Raw genomic sequence first — 20186 nt, 5'->3', positions numbered from 1 at the left:
GTAGTTATTGGCCGTTTGGGCGGTCTTCCATCTCGCTCAACTTTCTGATTTGAAGGCCTGTATTTGCACTTGTTTCTATCCTGTAACTCCTGGGCCCATCTCATTTGCTCACTCAAAAAAAAATAAATAAATCTGCTTTTACTGTATTTGTGTTTCTTCCTGCTTTATTTTGTTTTTGCGTCATCTTATAAGTACTCAATTGTATTTATTACTGCTTGGTGTAACTCATTCTAAGCCTTTTAGTTTAAGCACTTGGGCTTCAGACCAGTTGTTTTACATTAGGAAGGTTTGTGGCCTGCACTGTGGTGGCAGGACGGATAGCTTACATCCTTCTAAGTTGTGAACTGCTGATTGTGGGCTCAGTGTCTGTTATTCTAAAAGTGTATTAGTTCTGGTTTAAGCACTTGGGCTTCAGGCCAGTTATTTTACATTAAGAAGGTTCGTGGTCTGCACTCTTGTGGGAGGAGAGGCTGGACTCTGCCCTTCTGAGCTGGGAATTTCTGGTTAAAGGCTTATAGTGCCTGCATATTTGAACTGTTTCTTACTGAAATTGGTACACCTTGTTTGCTGTAGCATAGACTACATCCAGGCCTGCTGAATCTAGCTTTATTTGTATGCCGCTTGTTTGTTTGCTTGTTATTTCCCTGAAACGCTAATTCCACCTAAAACGCGGCTTTTCAGCGCTTCTGTGGATCCCTAGTGAAATCTGCATTGCTTACTGCACTTATTTCCTTGTTTCACTTGAAAGAAAGTTATTGTTTGTCGTTTTTGCATTTAAGTTACCTGAAACACATTGCATTTAAGTTACCTGGAACTTGCTCACTAAAGCAATTATACAAGTCAGCACTAAAATATTAAAAGCACTACACCCTCACAAACTCCCCTTGAGTACCTCGTTCCCCCATTGGCCCTTTTTTCAATTATAAAGGAATTCCCAATACTATTCTAGCATGTCCAAAGGTCAGTTGTCAATCTCCTCTCCAGTCCAGCTGGTGAATCTCGGAATCTTGAGGCAATGTTACAACTGCCTCATGTACACATACAACCCTCTCCTCCTCCCAACAAATTCCAACACATGTGAGAGATGCAACCATATAGCCATACTGGAGGCTAAGCTCTCTCAACTCAGTACTGGCAAAACCAGTCAGGAGGAGAAGGAAACCACACTCACTACAATTCCAATCTCACATAGACCTACCACGACAGCAAACCAAACACATAAACACACAAAAACATACTCGGAGGCTCTAAATAAAAATCTGCCTAAGCAGCAGAGACCTCCAAAGCAGACACCCTACCCCAAAACAAAACTCGTGCAACACATAGCTCACAAAGCCAGTGTGCCGAACAGTCACAGCCCTTAAGGCTAAACAACACACCTGATACACTTGTAATAGGTGACTCTTTCGTCAGGCACACTGACGTCCCGCTCACCAGGCTGAACAAGGAGAAGGTCATGGTGAGCTGCCTGTCGGGCGCTAGGATCCGCCACATAACACAAGCACTCAGGTCACTTCAAGGCAAGTACAAATATGACTCAGTCATTGTCCATGCTGGTGTGAATGACCTGAGACGTACCTCCCTGGACTACATGAAAAGAGACATAGAGGAGCTCTCTGAGCATGTAGCCCAGGCCGGTATGACCCTGCCCTTAAGTAGCATCTTACCTTCACCAAGAATGATGCCAAAATATGAAGACAAGATGATCAATTTCAACAATAGGCTTAAGTATTGGTGTCATTCAAAGGGGATCCAATGCCTGTCAGCATGGGATGACATGCTCGACAAGCCACGATGCTTCGCTAGGGACGGCTTGCACCTGTCACCCCTGGGCTTTCGGATATTGGCAAAGGCTCTTGCTACCCCCATAGTGCCTTTTTTTGGCAAGGCTCAAAAGACAAACCCACCTCCATAGGTATCACAAGGGATAAGAAACTAAGAGTAATGCTGCTCAATGCCAGAAGTCTAAACCTCAAGATGCACGCACTCGAAACTCTCCTTAGCATGCAGAACAATCGATATCTGTGCAGTAACACAAACCTGGTTCAAGGCTCCCGAGAGCACCCCAGCACTACCAGGTTATACATCATACCATGCTTTTCGGCCCCAAAACTTGGACTGTACTACAAAATGAGGGGGGAGTATCAATATTCGTCAAAGATATCCACACCTCCAGGTTGGTGGCACAGCATGAAGCATCACAGACTATCCATGTGCAACTAACAGTGGGTAAAACTGCCTTCCAGTTTACAGCCTGCTACAGACCACCCTCCCAAACCCAGGAACCCCACTCAGCCTTCCAGAGAACACTGGAAAATATGAAGGTCTCTCCAAACACCATTATATTGGGTGACTTCAACTACCCAAACATAGACTGGGAGCATTACTCTAGCTCCAACACCCTAGCCCAAAGGTTCCTAGAATTTATAAACTCAAATGCTATGGAACAACTTGTTACCACTCCCACAAGAGGGGAAAACATACTGGACCTGATCATCACCAACATGGGGACTCTATGCTCCAGACCAGAATTGTATCCCTCACTGGTAAGATCAGACCATAAACTAATCTCACTGGATATTCACATCTGGACTCCACCCCTGCCCTGAAAACCACAGTGAAAAACTTCTCTAAAGCAAATTTCACACTCCTCAAAACCGAGGTGGAATCCTTCAAAGCCCCCAGGCCTGTGAAAAATATGGCCCAGACCGCAGAATCCTTTACAAACGCATTCTATGAACACCTTCAGGAATGCATGGATCATGCAATCCCAAATAAAACCAAGACCCAATCCTCCAAAGGCAGACGTCCTGTCTGGTGGACCCCAGCCATAAACAAACTATACAATAGAAGGAGGAAGCTACTACATGATAGAGCAAAATCCAAAAAGGGAAGGCATCTCTGATCAGTATTAGCAAAAAACTACGGGCACTCATAAAATCGTCTAAGGCCAGCTTCGAGAGAAAAACTGCACAGGACACTAAGGATAATCACAAGGCTTTCTTTAGTTATGTTAGGAACCTGGGTGGGAATTCCCAGATATGCTCAGAATTAGTCCAAAATGACAAAAAATACACCGAACCCACAGACATTGCCAACATTCTAGCTGGCGGGTTCAGCGCAAACTTCTCCTCCCCCCTCCCGACCAAAAGGGCAAATATTTATCCCAGCAGAGTGCTGCCCCCCTGACATCTCAAATGCTCAGGTAAGAGCTGCCCTCTCCAAAGCAAAAAACACAGAATCAGTGGGACCAGACGGTGTCCCGGGCTGCGTCCTACATGAACTCCAAGAAGAGCTAAACCCAAACATAAAACTACTGTTCAATCTCAGCCTTACTACAGGATATGTACCCAAAGAGTGGCGTACACCAACAGTGGTCCCTCTCCACAAAGGTGGTGCCTCAACAGATCCTGGAAACTATCGCCCCATAAGCCTGACTAGCTTGGTCTGCAAAGCTATGGAAAGGATCATCATGGACCTCATAAATAAAGATATTGGGGACCTACAGACACTGGATCCTACCCAGTTCAGCTTTGTTAAGGGCAGATCCTGCCTCTTAAACCTGGTTGATTTCTTTGAAACAGTCACCAAGGCCATTGACGAGGGAAGGTGGTCCACACAGCCTACCTGGACCTCAAAAGCCTTCGATACAATACCCACTCGGGCATTATAGATAAGCTCACCAGCTTAAATATAAACCCCTATGTCACTAGATGGGTTGCAAACTGGCTCAAGGACAGAACCCACATGGTTAGAGTTGCTGGAGCCATGTCAGACTCCAAACCAGTTACAAGTGGCATCCCCCAAGGCTCAGTCCTGGGACCTCTCTTGTTCGGTATATATTTCTCGGAGGTACAGGCCAACACGGAAGGACTGTGGCTGACCAAGTTCGCAGATGACTGCAAACTGGGCGCCATAATCGATCCTCCAGCCGACACAAGCATCCTCCAAAAGGGCCTCATAGAAACAGACAACTGGTGACAGAGCCATGGCCTCAAGCTAAACGCCAAAAAGTGTATAGTCATCCCCTTTGGCAAAAACAAAGTGCCCACAAATTACCACAGAGGTGGTAATCCATTAAGTACAGAAGAAGTAATTAGGGACCTGGGGACCCAAGTTGATAGCAATCTCTCATTTGACAACCACGTGGCCAAAGTGGTTAGAAAAACATTTTATATAGCCCACCTAATCATGAAGGGATTCACATCTAGATAAGGGGAGGTCATCGTGCCTCTTTACTCATCCCTCATCAGGCCCATAATTGAGTACAATGCCCCTTTTGGGATGTACCTATCCAGACACCTGCAGCAACTGGAAAGACCACAAAAGTACCTCACCAAGAGGATCATAGGGCTCAAACAGATGCCATATGCTGCCCTGTTAAAGAAACTCCAGCTCTACTCAGTAGCATACCGCCTGCTCAGAGGCGATCTGTGCCTGACATATAAAGCCATGTCCAACCTGGAATTAATGGACATGCTGCACCTCAGAAAATCCAAATCCCATCGAGCTACGTGCTCGAGAGACTTGAACCTCAGCACTGAAATAAATAGGACATGCTGGAGGGACAGATTCATAACCCAGAGGCTCCCTTCACTCTGGAATAAAATCCCAGTCCAGGTTAGGCAGAGTCCCTCATTGACTCTCTTCAAGAGGAATCTTGATGAGTGGATGGGAGATCGTAGGTTTATCCCGGGTATCACTTCTGTGTCACTGTTAGACAGAGGCACAGTATACTAACCTCAAAAAAGGGCATAGCAAAATGAATTTAAAATGGGTGGCGAAAGCCAAACACACTCTGGATAGGCTTATAAGTGCCCTAGGGCAGATAGCCTAGTATGAACCTATGAACCTTAAGTAGGGAGCCAGTTCGTTCTGAAGTTAGTGTAAAATGCAGCCTGGGATGTTGTCTGGTCCCATGGATGCTGTATTTTTGGCTTTAAAGAGTGCAGCTTTTACCTGAGTAGTTGCGATTACATGGACTCTGCATTCTTCCTGTATAGATACGGGCCCTTTAGGGGGTGAGGGGGGGGTAAAGTTAGCACTGACCCTGCCAGGATGTTGGCAATATCAGTTGGTTCTGTAATTTTCGTGCCTTTGTGCTATAACTCAGACCAGATCTGGGTGTTGCCATTGAGATTCTTGACATAGCTATAGAATGCTTTGTGGTTGTCCTCAGAATTAGTGGCAATTTTTTTTTCGTAATTAGCTTTGGAGGATCTTATAAGGGTTCTTAGCTTCTTACCGAGGCTGACCAGAAAGCTCCTCCACTCATGTGATTTTACTCTTTTGCAACAGTTTCTTACTTCTGTTATACAGTTTATGGCAGGGGACCACCAGATTGGCTTCCTTTTTTTGGAGGATAGCGTCTTGGTTCTGTTTGGGATAGCACGATCCATGCACTCGTGTAATTGCTTATAGAGTGTATTTGTGTAGGATTTAGCAGTTGTAACTGCATTGTCCATCTGTATGGGTGTCATGAAGTTCACCACTTTTGTCTTAAGAAGCATGAAGTTGGCTTTGGAGAAATTTTTTAGTGTTGTTTCCTTAATGGGGGGTGGGGGCGGGATGTGGACATCAAGGGTGATTAGCTTATGGTTGGATCGGACCAACGTGGAGTTGACTTCAGGTGTGGAACACTGGTCACTCATGGTGGTAATGACTAGGTCCAGGATATTAATTTGTTGCCCCTGGTGGGGCTGTGAATAAGTTAATCCAGGGCATTGGAATTTATGAATTCCAGAAAGCGTTGAGCTAAGGAGTTGGTACACGGGTTTTCCCAGTTAATGGTGGGGTAGTTGAAGTCGCCCATTATTAGTGTGTTTGGTTAAACCCTAATATTTTCCAGTACATTAGCAAAAGAGGAGTGGGAATCCTGAGGCATGATCAGGGATCTGTAGCAAGCTAGAATTTGGACTGCAGTTTTGCCCAGAGTTAGTTGCACTTGAATAACCTTGGATGCAATATGCTGAGCAACTAACCTGGAGGTGTGGATATCCTTAATGAATATGAACACACCTCCGCCTTTGGTGTTTATGTCCAGGTTACATGGCCGAAAAGTGTGGTACGAGTTATATCCTGGTAGTGCAGGGGTGCTCTCTGGAGCCTTGAACGAGGTCTCAGTCACTGCACAGACATCGATGTTCTCCACTTTAAGGAGTGCCTCGAGTGAGTGCATTTTGAGATTTAGACTTCTAGCATTGTGTAGCATTACCCTCAAGTTTTTGCTTGCCTGTTCCTGTTACAGTGGTGAATTTGTTATACGAACCTTGTCTAAAAAGGGCACTATAGGGGCAGCAAGAGCCTTAGCCAGTATCCGGAATCCCAGGGGCGACATATGCAGGCCATCTGTGGCAAAGCATTGTGGTCTGTCGACCATGTCATCCCAAGCAGACATATACTGGATCCCCTTAGAATGACACCAGAATCTTAGCCAATTGTTGAAGTCAATCATTTTGTCCTTGTACTGCGGTATCATTCTGGGCGATGGCAGAATGCTACTCAGGGCTAGGGTCATACCTGCCTCGGCTAAAAGATCAGAGAGCTCTTCTAGGTCTCTTTTCATGTAGTCCAGGGAGGTACGTCTCAGGTCATTCACACCAACATGGCAATGACAGAGTCATATATGTACTTGTTGTGGAGTGACCCGAGTGCGTGGGTTATGTGGCAGATCCTGGCACCTGACAGGCAGGTGACAGTAACCTTCTCATTTAGCCTGGTGAGTGGGACATCAGTGTGCCTGACTATAGAGTCACCTATGACTAGTGTGTTGGGTACATTGTTTTGCCTTATTGGCTTTGGTTGAGTGGCACACTGAGTCTGTGGGCTATGTGTCATTTGGGTTGTGTTGAGGGATGGAGGTTGCTTGCGTTTCTGCTTTGGAGGTCTCTGTTGCTTAGACAGATTATTATTGAGAGCCTCCTCGAATGTTTTTGTGTTACTATGTGTGGATTTTGGTGGTGTAGATTTAGTGAAACTATGTGATGAGTGTGGTGTGGTGCAAATGTTTACCTTCTCCTCATGACTGTCAAGTTCAGTATTGGTTGGAGAGAGCTTTACCTCCAGTTTGGATAGATAAGTGCATCTCTCACAGGTTGCAGTGTTGGGTGGTAGGAGGAGAGGGTTGTCTGTGTACATGATGCAGTTTCTACATTGCCTCAAGATGCCCATTCACTGGGAGCTGACCCTTGGATATGCCTGAATAAAAAACTATTTTCCTCTAAATAAGTGAGGAACGTGAGTGCAAGAGCTGTTTTTCTCTAAGCAAGTGAGAAAAGTAAGTACAAAAACTGTTTTCCTCTAGGTAATGAGGAAGATTGAGTGTTATAGTAAGTAGTAGCTTATTTAGTGCTTACAAGTTCTGAACAAGTGCCGAGCATGAATAAGCAGTATTAAGAGTATAGTGGGTGAAACCCCTTCTTTTGCAATCAAAAATGGTAAGAATCTTAAATGGCTGATGTGCCACAGGACTGAGAAAACAGATCAGCCTTTGACAAATAGACAGGGCACATTTCCCTACAGACTATGCACTTCCTGTAGATATATCTTGGAAAGGCAAGCCTTTGTACATCCGATTACTGGAACAGCATAGAGACTAAAGGGCTATGTTAATTGTAAAACTAGAAATGTTATTTGTATTGCTTGTTGCCAGCAATGTACTTCATTTTAAATAAAGTTTAAGAATAAGCTTGAGGCCATGGCTCTGACACCAGGCATCTGTCTCAGTGAGGCCCTTTTGTAGGATGTCCACATTGTTAGGAGTTTCGACTATGTCTCCTAGTTTGCAGTCATCTGTGAACTTTGTTAGCCAAAGATCTTCTGTGTTAGCCTGTACTTCAGAGAAGTAGATACCAAACAGGAGAGGACCCAGGACTGAACCCTGTGGTATGCCACTTGTCACTGGTCTGAAGTTTGATTTGTAAGTCTGCTACTTTCACAGTGCGGGTTCCACTTAAATCAATCCTTCAACTGCAACTTTAGCAATGTGGTTTACTTAGGATTATGTGCTGGTTGCAGCACATTTTACACAGGGAAATCACATGGAGACTTAAGGACAGGATCAGGGAGCACCAGCTAGCAATCAGCAACTTAAGATTATACTAATGCCTTAGCCAAGGACAGCATTGTCTGCCCCACACCATTAGGATTCCACTTCTCAGCACTAACAGCAGTCCCCAGGTTTATTGACAATGTTAACACCCTCTAGGAACTCAAAGAATCCACACACACACAAACCTATAATGTCAAGAATTTTTGTGGAGACTACTAAAAGACATATCGCCAGTAAAAGGAAATATGTCATATAAAAAGAAAAGTGAATATATTTACATTGTCAAGAAACAAAGGAACGTGCATTTTTTGAAATGTAAAAGAGTAAAAAAGTTATGGGGAAAACTATGTAAATATGATTTTTTCAAAGATATACAAAAGTAGATAAACATGGATACAATTAAACATGGACATTATAGGAATAGAAGTAAAGACTAGATAAAAAGTTGATGTCATATGGATTATACACAGAATGAAAAAGTTAATGAAATTATGTTTAATGGCTAATGGAGTTTAGCAACAATATCAAGTAACATCAGATGGTGGTTGTGGAAAAAGGAGTGGGAGTCTAATAGGGATGAAAATTTAGTATGACTATAAAGTAAGTTATGAATATGTATAAATGTGTTTGTCTATACAGTAGTATATTTGTAAATATATAAACATGGCGTAGATAATAGTTTGTTTATAAATAAAGGAACATTACTCTGTTCAATAGGAGCCACGAGTTCTTTTACATCCAGCTGAGCTACAACCAACTCAAGCAGATGGGGCCAAACATCTCATCCAAATGATGACATCAGCACTAGATTCACCTGGTATGGAAATAGAACCCACATCCTTCTGCACCAAAGGACAGTGTGTTACCTGTTGAACCACTGATCATACCTCTCTGGACAAAACCTTAAATAAAAGTGGGACAGTGTTTAAATAAATATTATTCTTATAAACTTAGAAATTTGATAGAATAATACATTTTACATTGGCATGAATTTTCTGAAGGTATGAAGCCTGAAAGTCAATCATTTTCTAACTTCAGTCTTTAATGATTTGCACTAATTTGCCAGAGAAGCCACAATTTTATGAAAAAATGGACCAAAAATATGAGGCAAAAATCTGGGCATTCTGCAAAAAATTGTACAGTTGAGAGGTATGCGGGCACTGACTGAATAATTCACAATGTTCTCTAAACAAACAGCTTACTTTAACTGTCTGAATATTGCTAGGGAATTTAAAAAAAATGTCAGTCCTTTTGGAACTCTAATTCAAACAAATCTCTCAAGATGCATATTGTGATACAACAAACTGTCTTACATAAAACAGTTTTATTCTTGGAGTCTTTCAATTATGCATTATTATCAACTGGTGGCTCTAGGGCAGAAAAATAGAAAAGATGATCAATAACTTTTGCTAAAAAAGTCTATAGTATCTAATCACCTGCCCCAACAACACTATTCATATTGCAACTTGTCCCTGCTTCCATCCCCAGCAGAATAGCAGCTGCATGCCAAAGATATTCCATGTGCACTTGATAAGGTTATGTGTCTAAACATGCATCATGTTAGGCTGCCAACAGTAGTGGGCATTAAGGCATGGTGGACAGACAGGAATGTGGCACTGAACATAGCCAACCACAAAGATCCAAAGCTGATGATGTCACCTTGGACAGTGGTAGAACACCAACTGTCAACTTATTCTGCAACACGGTGACACTGTTAGGAACACCAGGTGGCAGGAAAGGCAGTAAAGCAGTTCCACTTGTAGTTACAAGGTACACTACACATAATTCATAATCAAGCAGTAAACATTGCTAAAACGAAGTAGCAACACTGCAAATAGAGAGTAAAGTAGGTGACTAACAGATATGCAGATAGAACACCAATTCCATATACATACCCTAACTCCTGGAGAGGCATTCATGCTTCCATCTGACATATCACTTAATTTTTTACAATCTCCCCAGAAGCTGAAAGATAAACATGCAAAACGACAGAGAAAAGAGAGGAAAAATAATGTCAATTAACACCGATAACTAAATATAGCCAAGCAAAAATGCCTACCAATCTATATGCAATTACTACTACTTCCTGTAGAAGTCTGGCTGCCTCTCCATAATCTCTTCTTTTCATTTAGTGTGGTGCCTCTTCAGGTCACTGCAATGGAGCCACACTATTCACCAAGGGAGGTGATGCCCATGGGTCACTCACCACTTTGGCAAGGTATCCATCGTACACTGTAGGCCCATATAGGAGTTCATGGTTATCCTGATGCAGAAGATGGAGAAATATGTTTGTCTTCCTCCTGCACCTTGTGGGAGCCATTCCAGAAGCCATGGGCACATGCTGATAGCAAGGACCACATGATGTGCAATGATGGGCAGTAGTGTAACAGGACACAGGCCAGTGCCACAGCAGAGTTACATAACAGACATATGTGAAGAGGAAGGAATAGGCAAAATGGACTATCACTTTAATGTACAGTGGCCTGCTTTTGCACTAACAATCATGGCATTAAAGCAGGCTGGTGACTCTGGGGCCTATGAGCAGACCTGCAAGGAGCCTGTGATCCCTTTAAGGTCACAGATCTGCTCAGGCATGTGCAGTCTACAATGCATGCGTACATAGCAGAACGTGAACTAGCCCTTAACTGCTCAAGTGTGCACTTCAGAGACATTTAACCTAAATTGACTTATTAACATAACTGCCATGCTAGGAGCCCTGAAACAGTTTCATATAAACAGCTGCCAGAACTGTGATGAACATCTTGCTAATTTTCTCCAGTACAGTGAGATGATCTTTAAAGGAGTTGATTAGACAGTCTAAAAGAGAAAAAATATCCTTTGTCTGCTGTGCTAATGGTAGGCAGATCAGTGGCAGGTTGGGAGGGTGACAGGGGGGTACTGACCTACAACAACTTGTTGATTGGGGGGGTGAGAAGTACATGAAGGGTAGAGATGTATCTATACAGAACATAACTACACAGACCTACTGAGTAAAGAAGTGATGTACATCTGCTGTGGTAAGGATACACAGGCCAGTGACAGGTTAGAGGCTGATCGTATGTGTTGAACAGTTTTATTTTTGTAGGGTTTCACTCCAGCAACTTGCTGACTGGGGAGTGGAGAGTACAGGGATGGCTGAAATGGTGAATGACGGCAGACATGGCAGAGATCTAAGCATCAGTAGCCCACCAGAAGTATGGCTGAGAAGTAGAGAGAGGGACTGTGTAAGCTGTGGGATATTCTCTTGGAGAACAATGTGTTGGAATGCACATACTCTGCATCTGTGGTTCAGATGTATTACATACTAGACGTGCGGGGTGACAGTGGCACACCTGGGCACTAATATAGGCCGTGGGTATGTATGATGGGCATACATTGGTGGTTAGTGTAGACAAATAACAGGATGCAGATGGCAGCACAGTGTGCCCCCATGTTGCCCTTCTGGACCACTACTGGGATATAGCCTGAGAAACTGCCATATGGCAAGCATGGTAACTATGGTGACCATTGCTGTAGCATGGGTTTGAGCACAACACAGATGATGCTGAACATATCTGTGCCTGCTTACTGACCACAGGTGTATGGTCGGTTTACTATCAAAATTTCGAAGAAAACTCAGTCGACCGCACTATGTTCAAACACGGAAAGTCGAACACAGTAATGTCGAACTTCAAAATCAAGCCTAGGAATGGGTTTTAACATGGGTCGAGATAGGTGCTCACTGCTATTGCCGAACTACAAACCTCACCCCTATCTCAACCCATGTTAAAACGTGTTCCGAGGCTTGATTTTGATGTTCGACATTGCCGTATTCGACTTTCCGTGTTCGAACATAGTGCGGTCGACCGGGTTTTCTTCTAAATTTTGATAGTAAACCGTATGGTCACACGTACAGGTACATAACTGGTGTCAAAATAGTGGAAGCTCATCAAGAAGTTTTTCTGGACAAAGACCATTAGCACAGACAAGACTGACCAGGCCTTCTGAGAACATAAGTGGTGTGAGCTGCTAGGAGATGTTAATTCAGTTTGTGGCTACAAAAGATGATCATATGTATCTCGCAGGGTCATTGAGGTGATTCTGCATGCTCATACAGAGCCCCAAAACAATGAATGGGAAAGAATGGCCAAGGGCAGTGATATACCAACATGAAGGAGACCGTCTTTTAGTGAAAGGACCCTGATGGTGAAGGCCTGCATGTGGTTGTGAACAGAGATGCATCAGGTTTGTATTTCCATATATCAGTAAGACACTGTTATGGCATGCAAATGCAAGAGTTTGTGGATGTTGACCATTGCCAAATCTCCTGTACAGGCACAATGGCAGAAAATGCAAGGCATGTTTTCTTACATTGTGTGCTTACCTTGTTATCTGCACTGTTGGTGCACCACTTGGAAGAGGGATTGTCACATATTAATGTTATACATGGGTGTTTGCCTGTTTTCATAGGTGCTAACATCATGCAGACATCCTCTGTGAAAAAGGGCATACCTCATGTCAGTGCAGCATCACATTCTGATGATGATGATGATGGTAGCTTAACCCTATCATGGCCTAGGGACACAGTGTCACTGTCAATAGTGATTACTGTGGAGACAACCTACCAGTCACATTAAGTGACAGATCATGCCCAACACCCCTACAGAGGGAGCACTATCTTTTGTTGCTTACACACCAGCAGGGTGCAGTGATAACAACACAGATCATGCAGACTGAAGTCTGAAGCAGCAGTTCTGGTGGATGCTAATGCCATGTCTCCCGCTCACTGCTCAAACTAGATGCCAGAGACATTACAAAATGGATGTGAAGGGCAGTCATTGAGGCATAACTTGATGCCACTACCATCATGGCAAAGGTGACAGATGTATTGTTCAATCTGCGAAACAACATAGTTGAGCGCATGCAAAACCTAAACCAATCAATCAGTATGCTGGAGAGGCACATAGACACCTCCACTGCCACCATGGGGGTCGCATGAGGATGATACCACTCTCATGGTCACTGCTTAACCTCCACTGTGGATATGTCCCACAGGACAGGTAGGCAGGGTCAAGTACGGCTTCTCTACCACACTACATGCCAGTGGTCAACCAGAGCCTTCTGCAGTGACACAGCCTACATAGCATGACCAAGCAGTCATGGTTATGTAGTTCATCTTCGTCCTTACTGATCAGTGTTGATGCATGTGCCACTCCTACAAGGGATGCACCTATGGCCAAAGGCATTCTAGATCTGCATCAATACTGACATCCAACAACACCTGTCACAGCTGTATATGCATAGTTAAACAACATCATCTGCAGGTACTTTGTGACCAGGAACCCATACCGAGAAAATATCTACTATATCTGGATACCTTGCCTCATCAGGAAGCATCACCCCCTTCCTGCAGAGTATATCTGGCTTACAACAATCACCTAGCCATGTAACTCACTCGCTTCTACATCCTTAGTCCCTATTTCACCAATGTGTCCACTGTTGACATCTTTCAATCTGTCTCTCCCTACCTGTGCAATATGACAACTGTGCTCTACACTCACTGCTGTGTTTCAGTGGGTAGGTAATGACTGCAACACTGTGCATCATAATCTAAGTGTAGCACTGCACACAGTTTTAATCCATGTTGAGTCTATTTTGGCCCATAATGGAGGACCAGACACCAAATGTTTGCCAGTGCTACAATGTATCGCACCTGCCTCTGCCTCTCACAGCCCTCCGCCATTGTCAATTTCTCCAGCAGTTCATAAACCAGCACTTCCTCTACCACTGACTGTTGTCAATCTGGTCCTGTCCGTGCAGATCGTAAATATCTTGTTGCGAATCCCAAAGCATACTGCAGTGTACTACTAACAGAATTTTGGAATTGGGTCTTCAATAATTTGAACATACACTCAATGATGTTGGCGTATGTGACACTGCAGTGTTCTATGTAGTCACAGACATGTTCTGTGGGTTATTTACTTTTTGTCATAAACCATGCCTGTAGGTGTATTCAGCATCATCAATACAATTTTTATGAGGAAAACCACCCCACACATATAGTTAAGTATTTGTCCATGTGCCAGATGTTGGAATTGTCTGGATGGCACTTATGCACATTCTATATAATACACATTCTATATAATACACCCTGAACATTGCATAACACCTGGCAATTAATGGAGTGGAACCTTTCAGGTGGACATACTGTTCCACGTGGACCAGGTAAAGCTTTAATGGTGATGTGGGTGCAAGATGCAATTAGTGGGCCACGACCTTCAAGGAAATGGATTATTTCAAAGAATGCCTGTCTAGTGGTGCTTCTCTCCTCTTCATTCTGTGGGAATCACATATGCCCTCCTCATGCTATGGCATACCAACATCAATGAACTAATATTTGTCAAGGATATGCCTGTGATATGCTCACTGTTTCCAATGATGGCCACTGAAAGGTCCAGTAACAAGCACAGACAAAGTTACCCATACCTTATTGTCCACATGAACTGATAGTAAACACAACTCATGGGATTTTATGTGACAATGACATGTCTACAAGCTGTCACACTGTGTCTCTGTCCACAACACAGCTTTTGATTATGTCCTTAAAGTGGTGGTGATAGTATGTTAGGAATAATCAGATCAGTTTGTGACATGGGGAGCAATGGCTCATACCATCAATTACACCAGCTATAGGAGTGGCTCCCAAAATATACTGTCTCGATAATGCAGGTGCTACTCTTAGCATCTTAGAATGGTATTAGTCTCTGCTCACAAAGAAACAATGGCATACGAATTTGCAAACTGTTGCACCATGTTGAGGAAGTTCTATACACTTCTGAATCACTCCACCTATTGTTCACTCTCATTTGCATTTCTAATTGGTCTTATTACCATAATGCTACTCAGTCCCACATCATTATACATTCATTTGCATATGATGTTGGCTGCAGTACTTCACCAAGCAGCACAATGGTGCAGCCTGACACTCTGATTTGGCCCCCCCCTGTACATCACAACACAACACAAATTCAATTAACACATTACACTATTAGTTTATGAATTTGAACTTAAATCTTTACTTTTCTGTTTATATAATACAATGACACTGTACACTAAACTCTAAATACTCCAGATGCATTCTACTGCTTACTACTAATAAAATATCACTGTATGCTTAGGTTATATGAAGTTGTTTTTAGTTTAATGTCTGTTTTCTCATTACAAAAAAAAAAAATAGAAAATAATGTTAAAAGTAAGGAAACTATCTGCTTCATGTGACAAGCAATGCCTTTTCTTCTACCAGCGAAGGTGGAAAACAGCCACTTTGACAGAATACAGGCCAACTCCATATTACAGCTTAACTAAAACATGCTGCCTGCATCCTTCAGGGCACAAAGGAAGGACTGCCACATTAATTAGATACTTCAGAAAGAAGAGAGTTCTACAGGCAAAAATATTTACAGAATGTTTTTATGCTACACACATGGTTCAGCTATAGAAACATATATTATAACACCAGATAAGCATAGTTTGACCCACCTAATGTCCAGAGTGGCATATCTATTAGATAAACCAACGGCTTATTTTACATTTTTAATCACATCCAAGAGCTCATTTATGTCCGACTCATATTTTTAAACTCATTTAATGTTTTAATAGTGCTATTTTTCAGTTAGATTGTACCAACCATTCAACATATTTTCTGTGAAATAATCCTTCGTCTTACTTCTCTGAGCTGTGTGTGTTCAGTATTGTGTCTTCTTGTTCCATGACATCTTTTACTTTTTTTTTTAATATAGCAACCACATGGACTCTACTACCACTTCTGTGGTGCTTAAATGTTTTTTTCTTCCTCCTTTGTTCAGGAATGGGTCTACTTCAGATTGCCGAAAGGATGGAATGTCAAACCGCATATGGCCAAGAACATATGCACAAAATGTCGAAACCTAAACTAAAAAAAAAAAATTTGCTGCACCAGGGGGGCTATGCCCACCTACACACCCACACCTACTGCTACTTAAACACACCAACTCCAAGATCACACTTATGTTGAAGTGAATGGGAATTTTTCCCTATGGCGATCTCCATGCAAATGGTTTAATGTTAAAAAAAAAACAGTTTTCATCTCAGTGATCCACGGTTGGACATTCCATCTGAAAGTTTGTGGAGGTTTCCTTTGTATGACATCTGGTGTAGACAATACATCATTTTCTCACGTTGTACTAAATTACCTTCAAACTGTCCACATCCTTAGAAAGATGTCTCTAGAAATGCTCATTGGCACTTTACGTGAGCACTATCTGTATAAGGCAAAATAACTTTTTTGTTTTGTTTTACCATGCCTCTTTATGCCTTGCACAAAGAGGCATGGTAAAACAAAACAAAAAGTTATTATGCCTTGTACAATAACTTTTTGTTTTGTTTTACCATGCCTCTTTGTACAAAACCTAGTATTCGAACAGACTTTTCTGATGCTCCCCCTCATAATGGCTACATACCTTTATTTAATCAAGTAAGATGAATCCCTGGCCCCTTCTTTATTTGTTAACGCTAACACTTTCCCACAACACTTTACACTCATTTCAATTTAGTTTACTTCACAGATGCACTGAATTTGAGCTATTATGCTTAACACCATCTCTTTTACCTTGACACTTAACTTTTTATTGTTTATGAACCTGGTTGTGTATCAGTCATGCTGCATAACTTTGTGTAATCAGCAAAAAAAAAAAAAAGGGCGAATATTTCCTAAATAATCCTCTACTATGTCACTTAATATCACACTTTCTAAGCTTCTGCATTGTGTCAGAAGATACTGACTTTTTATATGAATACATTATACATTATCTAAGAAAAAAAAATCCAGGTTGAACATTTTGGAAGATGATTAATTGATCAGTTCATTCCCAGAGAGGGAACCAGTTACTTAGCATTCATCATGAATCGTCCCTTACCTTATACACACTGACTGCCTCATGCAGGAACACAAAACTGTGACCAGAATGTCTGGGAACACACAAGACACAGATAAAGGCCTCATCCTCCTGGCAGAACAACTTCAGTCTCCTTCTGTGCTCCTCACAGCACTGCTCTGTCCCCCCATTTGTAGCAAACAGATTCTGCATCTCTTCTTTCGCTTTGTAGTCTATTTCCTGCATTGAATGCCCCAGCATCAGTTCTTAGTTTCTCTAAACCATATTGACCAGCTTTCGATTCACTCTGGACCTTTTCATTTTCAGCACACAGGAAGTAGAATGTGTTTGGAAGTGACCGCCTCCATTTAAAGGGGCAATGCAAAAATGTACTTCAGATCTTTTATTTTCTGAGATGGACTGTCAGTCTTTTAAGCAGTTACTTTTAATTTTAATGTTCAGACTTTAGAAATACCTAGTAAATTTTGACTTGAAAGGCAACTAAATTATATAGTTTAAGAAAATGTATGCACACGTATGCACACACATACACACACACACACACACACACACACACACACACACACACACACAAACTACATTTTTATCCCAAAACTGTACTTTCTTGTCACATTATCTATTTATTTTCATTTATTTTGTCTACTAACTTCAGTCAACCCAGTGAGGAAAGAGGAGGTGTACATGCCCATTTCTGATATATTTATTTATGAATTATTTACTTTCCACCAGGTAAGAGAGTTAGTTTGTAAACCATTTTTAACTCATACACAAGGCTCAGTGCAAAACACAGACACAAAATTAAGTGCAGGAGCACCTTCCTTCCCCAGGTCAATACCCATAATGTAATCAGACAAAGAAATAGAAAGGGCAGACAGAGTCAACAAAGTTCCCAGAGTCAGAATGCAATTAAAATGCTATGTCACTGAGATGTGTTTAGAAGCACAGAACATAGTGAAAATCTAGGAGCACAACACTAACAAAGTGTATGCTTTAATTAAGACTCAAACCTAGACCCTCCAGATCATTGGCCTAGCTGTTCTAATCATTCAGCTAACAAAGCAGTTTTTTTTTTTTCATGAAAACCAGCCCATTTATCTGGTCAAATAAAGAGATAGATAGATAGATAGATAGATAGATAGATAGATAGATAGATAGATAGATAGATAGATAGATAAAAAGTATTTTCCCTGTACACATTGAACTCTTTGTGTGTGGATCTCATATTGAATGTGGGAGAGAAGAATGCTTCAGGCTCTCATTTGTGCTTCACTAGTTTACCCGAAAATATCAGAGTCTGATTGACAGACTGTGAATGTAACTCGGGTGATGAGAAATGTCTAAAAAGGCTAACCTCCATTTAGCAAGCAGGAAATAATACCACTGCATTTGGGCATAACAGAATCCATGGTTAGTATCCTACACAGTTGTAGCAGGTTCTACAGGCAAGGGGGGATGTCACTGGTTCCAATAATGAGTGAGGTGCTTGCGTTAAATTATTCCAGTATAATCAAGTTGGATGTGCACTGCTTAAATGTCAGTAGTGACTGAGTTTTGAACAAAACCACCTGAGGGAGAGAACAGCTGCACCATCACAGTGATGATAAGTTATCTTGTGACTGCAGTTGTTCCAGATTATCACAAGGGCCAATACTCTTGCCTCGTAGTAGGTAAGGACACTATTGTTAAGAATGATACTGCATCAGACATAATTATATTAACCTGAAGTTGTGGACAAGAGATTTACTTTCCTGGGAAGCCTGCCCCAGCAAAGATCATAGGATGGACACCTTTTCAGCTGCCACTGAACTAGGTTTAATCCAAAATACTGCTACAGGTCTGGAAAGCAATGACATTCAGCAGAAAAGCTAGTCAGTCCTTCAATAAACTTTATTTCAATAATAATAAGCACTTTCATTCACTTAAACAGCCACGGTGGTGCAGCGGTAGCATTGTTGCCTCACAGCAAGAGGTTCTCCAGTTCGATTCTCGGCGAGTGCCTTCTGTGTGGAGTCTGCATGACCTACCTGCGGTCGAGTGGGCATTCGAAAGACATGCGTTGAATGGGCATGCCTTCGTTGAAGGTTGGGCGTCGGGCTGGCAACTCGACACCATAAAAAAAAAAAACGAACTGCCAATCATTAGCGGACTGGAGTTTCACTGTAGCGACCCCTAACTGGGAAAAGCCGAAAGACAAACAACAGCTTTCATTCATTTAAACCTTGTGTGAACTTCTTCAGGAGTCAGAAGTTTATTGAAGGGCTGACTAGCTCTTCTGCTGAATGCCATTGTTTTCCAGACCTGTAGCAGTATTTTGGATTATTTTGTAGTTTGTATCATGAAAATTGAACTGGATTTATTTGAACTGGGGGCAGCAAGGAGATAAGCTGGGGGAAGTTTTTTTATGATATTCCTACAGATATCCTGATAGGAAATTACTTTTGTGATTCAGCTTTGTATATTCAGTCACACGCAGCCAAACAAAGAGAGCAGCACATAGGGGAAGGTATCTCTGGGGATACCTAGCAAGTACCAGTAACTTGAATGGAGGATAATGATGTGGTTGCTTCAGGAATAAAAGGGGTAATAGTAGAAACCCTTAATCAAAGCTAAATGCATCAAAGGGTGCTGGACTTACTGTGAAAGGAGCTACTTCAGGGGAAGGGATAGTTGGTAGCAGTAAGCATAAATCTGAGCCACAGTTGTCAAATGATGCTAGACATCCTACAGAAATAAATCTAGGGAGGATTACAAACAGGGAGAGAGATGGAGCTATGAGTCAGATCTTACCTTACAAAACTTGAGTGAGGTAGGCAAGTAGGTTAATGACTCTCAGGTTAGAGGGAGCCTGTGTCCAGAGACAAGGGGCTATTGTATATAGAATGGACTGCTGAATGGGGGGCTGCAGTGGGATGTAACACAGTAGGTGGTAGTCCCAAGGACCTACTGTTGTGCATTTTAGCCATAGCCCATGAGATTCCTTGTTCAGCAAATATAGGTATAAAGTATACAAAAAACAGGTTTTTGTAAAATTTGTATGGGCCAGACAATGCAAAAATACCAAATATTTGGAAATGCAGATTACAAAAGTAGGGCTGCTGTATAGCCTTATTTCAGAAAGTCAACATGGATACTGTGTGGCTTCTTATTTCTCCAATCTATTCAATAAGAGGTATATCTTGAGGGTGGTGGATTTTGTTGCTAGGTACCCTTAGGCAGTGGCCTTG

The 20186-nt window shown here is 42.1% G+C and overlaps 1 protein-coding gene across 2 annotated transcripts in view; it reads right to left on the bottom strand.

Annotated features, from left to right (window-relative positions):
• The window catches only part of LOC122813928 (zinc finger protein 92 homolog), a 317066-nt gene that overhangs the window by 164165 nt on the left and 132715 nt on the right, over positions 1 to 20186 (bottom strand). The window contains exon 1 of one of the 2 annotated variants that reach the window (XM_044086474.1): positions 16984 to 17261. The exons of the other annotated variant lie outside the window; for it this stretch is intronic. Within the exon in view, the coding sequence (XP_043942409.1) occupies positions 16984 to 17202 (219 nt within the window). The 5' untranslated portion in view covers positions 17203 to 17261. Of the gene's footprint in view, positions 1 to 16983; positions 17262 to 20186 lie in introns of those variants that run through there. 2 annotated transcript variants of the gene reach the window in all.

This window comes from Protopterus annectens, chromosome 10.part0 (assembly GCF_019279795.1).
Source record: "Protopterus annectens isolate FY-2018-M chromosome 10.part0, PAN1.0, whole genome shotgun sequence".
NCBI lineage: Eukaryota > Metazoa > Chordata > Ceratodontiformes > Protopteridae > Protopterus > Protopterus annectens.
The sequence above is the reverse complement of the archived record's forward strand: the minus strand, read 5'-3'. Positions and strand labels throughout refer to the sequence as shown.